This window comes from Cebus imitator, unplaced genomic scaffold (genome assembly GCF_001604975.1).
Source record: "Cebus imitator isolate Cc_AM_T3 unplaced genomic scaffold, Cebus_imitator-1.0 Scaffold28, whole genome shotgun sequence".
NCBI classification, from domain to species: Eukaryota; Metazoa; Chordata; class Mammalia; order Primates; family Cebidae; genus Cebus; species Cebus imitator.
In genome coordinates this window covers 6984571-6991264 of record NW_016107343.1, presented here as the reverse complement: position 1 = coordinate 6991264, position 6694 = coordinate 6984571, and the positions used below count along the sequence as shown (strand labels likewise).

General features: G+C 47.2%; 1 protein-coding gene across 3 annotated transcripts in view; it reads right to left on the bottom strand.

The window, feature by feature from the left end:
* Window positions 1–3287, bottom strand: part of CBL (Cbl proto-oncogene) — a 107603-nt gene extending 104316 nt beyond the window's left edge. For 2 of the 3 annotated variants that reach the window (XR_005199226.1, XM_037736738.1), the window contains exon 1: window positions 2737–3287. Coding sequence is in view for 2 of the 3 variants with exons in the window: in XM_037736738.1 (XP_037592666.1) it covers window positions 2737–2973 (237 nt within the window). In the remaining variant the exon portion in view is untranslated. The remainder of the gene's footprint in view (window positions 1–2736) is intronic. The other variant, XM_017523530.2, reaches the window with a different exon arrangement.
* Window positions 3288–6694: the final 3407 nt, after the last annotated feature.

Here is a 6694-nt window from a genome sequence, read left to right as displayed (position 1 = left end):
TTTTTTTTTGAGACAGAGCATCGCTCTGTCACCCAGGCTGGAGTACAGTGGCAAGATCTCAGCTCACTACAACCTCCTCCCCAGGTGTCACTGATTCTTCTGTCTCAGCCTCCCAAGTAGCTGGTATTACAAGCGGCTGTCACCACACGCGGCTAGTTTTTTAATTTTTTAGTAGAGGCAGGGTTTCATCATGTTGGCCAGGCTGGTCTCGAGCTCCCAACTTCAAATGATCCACCTACCTCTGCCTCCCAAAGTGCTGGGATTACAGGCTTGAGCCACGGCACCCAGCTCAGAAATTTTTTTTTTAAATGTGTGGGACATCTGTGGATTTGACAGTAAGTTCCTCACCACTTCTAGCATATGAAGTCAAGGTGTGGTGACACATTTAAGACTTTCAAGAATGAAAATAAAGCGAAAAAAGAAGACACCTTATGCTCAAAACATCAAGGGTAAAAGAGATGGTGCAATCTAGTAACATCATAGAGGTATTCGGAAAATCTGGAAAGCAGTATAAATCTATCCGACTAACACATCAGAAAGTAGTAAGTTTTCAGAGCAACTAGAAATATGTGGGGGAACAGACATTACTAAAATCATCTTCCGAGGCAAGTAATACAAGAATAAAACATCCTTCTCCCCATGCTGGAATGGAAAAGCTAAAAGCCTACTTTATGAAATTATCAAACCTGAAAAGCAATTTGAATTGAAACTTTGAGTCCTCTTCATTCTTCCCAAATAATTAAACATTCTGCAGAATAAATCAAAATTCAATACACATGCTTTAAACAGATGAAGGAGATGAAGACGTAAAGGATTTTATTTGGGCTACCTTGTAGACTAGGACTATCTAACTTATTCTGCATTTACAGAAACACTTTAAGAATACAGAATACTCCTTTTGCATAGGTGCTATATTTCCTATAGTAAATTAAAAAAAAGAAAAAACAATACAGAATACTCTTATTCTTTAATAAGAATACAGAATACAGAAACTCTTTAATAAAGAGATTATTCTTAAGCAGAGGCCACTAATCAATACAGTTTTAATTGTACTGCACCCACATGTCTGATGAGGCACTAATTAGAAAAGTATTTTTTCTATGCCAGAGGAAACTTTTTAGACCTAAAATGCAAACTAACAAACTTTAGAATTTGAATACCTTCGATGTGTTTTTTAAAGGAGTCAACACATTCAAAGTTTCCTTTACAAACCTAACTTTCTGTAAGGATTTTATTACAATTTCTAATAATAAAATTAGAATTACACCACCAATATAATCAACACACGAATACTTGTGTCATTAATTACAATACCAATTATTTAACATGAGAAAAACGAGCCCTAAAAAAGTGGCTTTGACATCACTGGCATGCACTATAGGAGTTTTAATTCACACACAGGACTTATTAAGCATTTAAATTGCACATTACATTGGCTAAGTGCTTAATAATCATTTTATTAGCGGTTTCTAGTCCAAAACAACCCATGAAGAATTTTACAGAAGAGGAACCGAGGCCCAGAGAGGAACCAAAGAAAACCAAATTTTACACTGGAGGAAATAACACCATTCTGTTATAACGTGCCAGATGCTTCTCATCACTTTTCATACGCAATATGAATCCTGCCAAAGTAGTTAATTAATATGAAAAATACCAAGAAAACCTATTGAAGTTCCTCTAACAAAGCGATTGACTGCTTAAACACTTAAGTACTTGGGACTAACTACATTTCATTATAGAAACACAACTATAAGGAAGTAAAATTCTCCCAAATGACAAACTTAGTGGCTAAATTTAAAGGAGTTATTTTTGTTCGCACTTGGCAAAAAAAAAAAAAAAAGTAATCAAAAAAAAAAAAAAGTAATCAAAGAAGCTCATCAAACAAGTTAGTCAGAACCTGTAACACGGAATCAGGACCGTTACCAGAAAAAAAGAACCATGTCAAGCGGTGTGTGTAGTACGGAGGAAGTTAAGAAGTCAGAGTGTGCTGCTGCTTAAGAGGCTCAGCCAGTCCATCTTTCAGAAGATAATAGTTCTAACCAGAATTGTGGTTTAATCAGTGCATATCTCAGCACCAGCAATGGATCACATCCAGTGTTTCTGAGGGTAACAAAAAACTTGAGCCGGCGCTAGATGTGGAGGAAAGTTCTTTCCTTGCCCAACTTAGGCATCCCTATGTCTTTTATCTTCGTGTTATATCTCAATGAGAAAGAACTATATGTTCACCCAGAGCACAGCTCTGGTGAGGTGTCCCTGAAGAGCTGTCCTGACCCCAGGTTCCTCAATCAGAGCCCTTGAACCTAATTCCCTAGTCAGATCTCACCCAGTCAAGAGCCCTAGCCGGTGAATCAAACTCTTCCTCACTCCCTCCCTCCTAACCTCCCGGGCCAATTCCGTGACCTACATCCCTACACCCTGCACAGAGCCCCAAACTCTGCACCCCCCGTTATACTTCCGCCCCAGTGGCTTCCCAGTTAACCTTCGCCCCAGCCCCCATCCTATCGTTGTCTGGCTACCCCAAACGCGACATCCCAGCGTCCCCCGACTCCCAACGGCAGCCACTCCCCTGCGCCGCCCTCCACCCTCCCGGCCTCGTCCCCGCCCCCACGCCCCCCGGCCCTCGGCCCCCGGCCGGTCACCCCGGCTCCGCGCCTCCCCGGCTGCACCAGACCCGTCCCCTCCCCCGCTTCCTCTGTCCGCTGCTTCTCCTCCCCGCGGCCCTCCGCCCACGCCCACCCAGCTCCCGCGGGCGCTCCGCAGGCCTTTCACCTTGTCCATGAGCTTCCAGCACTTCTCCACCATCTTCTTGTCCACGGTCCCCGGCGGGTGGGGGCTGAGGTGGTGGTGGTGGTGGTGGTGGTGGTGATGCGGCTGGAAGGCGTCCTTCATGAGCCCAATCAGGCCGCCCGAGCCCGAGCCCCCGGAGCCGCCGCCGCTCCCGGCCCCAGAGCTCTTCTTTACGTTGCCAGCCATGGCTTGGGCAGGTTCGGAGCCCAGGCGGGTGCGCCGGCTCGGCTCGACTGCGAGCGAGGGAGAGAAGCAGGGCGTGAGGGAGGAGCCTCTCCCGGGCGCCGCCGCCGCCGCCGCAGCCGCCGGCTATCCGGGCGGAGGGAGGAGCAGCCGCGGGGAGGGGAGTGGGCGGCGCCGAGTGAGCGCGGGGCGCGCCCCTTCAGAGCGCGCGAGCCCGGGACGGGCGGGGCGCGTGCCGGAGGTGGACTGGCTGACTGGCGAGCTCGGGAAAGCGGCGGGCCCCGGCCGGACTGGACAGAGACGCCCCCCGGGTCACCCGCTCCGAGCAGCCCGCGTGCCCGCAGCTCCCGGAAAGCAGCTGCCAGGTTTCCGCGCCGGTCTCCCTGGCCCCTACGCCAGGGGCGGGGCGCGGCGCGGCGGGGCGGGGCCAGGCTGGGGCGGGGCCGGCGCAACCTTCGTGTCTGCGCCCTCTGCTGGAGAAGCGGGGAAACAAGCGCGGGGAGGTCCAAGGTGGAGCCTGCGCAGTAGCCACAAGCCGAGACTTCCATGCTCCTTGTGAGCCGGGGGTTGGCGCTCCTGGGGTGGGTCTTGGGAATGTTTAAATTAAGGCAGGTGGCCATGGAATGAGTCTTGATGTCAGGTGTTTCCCCACGCCTGACAAATGAGGAAATCGAGCTTAGAGTTATTTGCTTATTCACACTGTGGGAGGATGGTGGGAGAAAAAGGAAAGTTATTTCTCCACCCCTTGTTATTTTCAATTCTTTATTAAGACGCGAGCAAGGACACGAATATGAATGCTGCGGCCTGTTGCAGCCGCATCAGGCCCCAGAAAGGCTTGAGACACTCAAGCCAGGAGCTCTTCTTCCAGGCCCTTTGACCTCTCGAAAACAAAGCACTTCCCTTTTTTTTTTTTTTTTTTTTTTTTTTGTTTTGGCTCGTGAAGACTAGTTACGTTTCTGGGAATTGACTCTCAAACATGTACTTAAGATTTTCCTACTCAGAGCATTGCACCACAGTTCGCCACCGCCAGCATGAGGGCCCCCTCAGAAGCTAAAGCTGCTGCCGGCTCTGCCTGAGGGGGTTCTCTCTACGCCCAGGGAACAGAAATGCTGTTCCTGATCACTTCCACTTCTTGGTCAATTACGCTTCTCTAATGTAAAAGTTCCGTTGGAAGAACTTTGAAAATAGGAACTTCCCTTCCAAAGAAGGAAGTGCCCTGCCCTAATTTACTAATTCTGAGCCTCGGTTTTGGGAGTTTGCAGACCCAGGTGTATCAGTATCAGTTCTGCCTTCCATCGCCCTCCAGCATGTTCCACAAAGCCCTTGACGGATGAGGGAGTTAAGTTTATTATGTGCTCCTGTAAAGGGGAAAATATTTTTGAACGCAGGCACCATTCAGCCAGACATCCTGGGGTTGCCATTTAATCGCCTTTATGTAGGATTGATTTTGGAGTCAACGTTATTATTTACTATCAGAAGAATTTCCTTTTATCAGTTTCCATCCAGAAAGAGAAGACTCTATGAAGGGAAAATCTAGGCAAAACTCCAACCTTAGTGTCAACCCCTAGTTGCAGGTCCTCCTTTTCTTTTGCCTGGACTATTGAAACCTTTTCCTCCTCCTTCAATTCGTTCTGTCACCATAAGGCTTCCTAAAGTATGGTAAGACACACCACAAAATAACTTTAAATACTTCCCACTGTCTCTGGGATAAAATTGACAACCAAGTTGCTCTGGCTCCAAACTAAACCTTGTAGTTTTATACTACTCCCTGATACACATGTCCTATGCTAGCTGTCTCACCAAGTCATCAAATACAATTATTTCTTTCTTTTCTTTTTTTTTGAGACAGAGTCTCTGTCGCCCAGTCCAGAGTGCAGTGGTGCGATCTTGGCTCACTGCAGCCTCCGCCTCCAGGGTTCAAGCGATTCTCCTGCCTCAGCCTCCCAAGTGGCTGGGATTACAGGCACCCACCACCACACTTGACTAATTTTTGTATTTTTAATAGAGACAAAATTTCACCATGTTGGCCAGGCTGGTCTCAAACTCCTGACTTCAGGTGATCCGCCCACCTCCACCTCCCAAAATGTTGGGATCACAGGTGTGAGCCACCACACGCAGCCAATTCTTTCTTTTTTCATCACCATCACTCAGAGTATTCCCTCAGCCTGAAGTGTGCTTTAAAATCCAATACATTCGGCCAGAAGCGGTGGCTCATGCCTGTAATCCCAGCACTTTAGAAGACGGAGGCAGGCAGATCACCTGAGGTCAGAAGCTCAAGACCAGCCTGGCCAACATGGCGAAACCCCATCTCTACTAAAAATACAAAAATTAGCTGGCCATTGTGGCAGGCGTCTATAATCTCAGCTACTCGGGAGGCTGAGGCAGAAGAATCGCTTGATCCCAGGATAGTCTCGAAATCCTGAGCTCAGGCAATCCTCCTGCCTCAGCCTCCGATTACAGTGCTAGGATTACAGGCGTGAGCCAGCATGCCCAGCCAAAATTTTTCTTTGGCTTGTTTTAGAAAATGTGCATGAGAGGGGATTGGGCTGTTGACCACACTGTCATTCCCATTCTGGGTTATGCTAGAGTTGGTTCATCCTGCATCACATCATGTAACATCGTGGCCTCTTTCTTTCTTTCTTTTTTTCTTTATTTCTTTTATACTCAAACAAAAAAAAAATGTTTAATTATTTGATGCTGATACAGTATTTTTTTAATTTAAAATGAGAAAAAAAAATGTTTAATTATTTGATGCTGATACAGTATTTTTTTAATTTAAAATGAGACAAATCTTTTTGTGCCTTTTGAGATTTTATTTTAAGCCACATGCCAATATTATCTATTTAAAGAATAACTTTTGGCAGGCGCGGTGGCTCATGCCTGTAATCCCAACACTTTGGGAGACAAAGGCGGGTGAATCACGAGGTCAGGAGTTCGAGACCAGCCTGGCCAACATCGTGAAACCTTGTCTCTACTAAAAATAAAAAATAGTCTAACGCCTTTTTCGGCCTCAACCCACCTGTACCCAAGTGAATAAAAAATAAATAAATAAATAAAATAAAAAATAAAAAAATAGCTGGGCGTAGTGGCAGGCTCCTGTAATCCCAGCTACTCGGAAGGCTGAGGCAGGAGAATCGCTTGAACCTGGGAGGCGGAGGTTGCAGTGAGGTGAGATTGTGCCATTTCACTCCAGCCCAGATGATAGAGTGAGACTCTGTCTCAAAAGGAAAGATAATAATAGTAGCTTTAAAAAAAATCACAGTTTGAGAACTGTACACATAGGAACGAGCCATAAAGCCATAAGCCGCACCAAAGGGATCCTAGATCCTCTTTGCCCAGGGGAAGCCAATTTTGGGTTCTTGCCTTTTTCTTATTCCACTTTGCCTTCACCCCAAACCACATCCTCATGCTGCACCTGAAAGTCCGTTGACTGGGCTGGGCAGGGTGACTCACACCTGTAATCCCAGCACTCTGGGAGGCTTAGGCAAGCAGATCACCTGAGGTCAGGAGTTGGAGACCAGCCTGGCCGACATGGTGAAACTCCATCTCTACTAAAAACACAAAAGTTAGCCGGGGGTGGTGGTGGGTGCCTATAATCCCAGCTACTCGGGAGGCTGTGACAGGAGAAAGTCCTGAACCTGGGAGGCAAAGGTTGCAGTGAGCTGAGATGGCACTACAGCACTCTAGCCTGGGCAACAGAGCAAGACTTGGTCTCAAAAAAAAA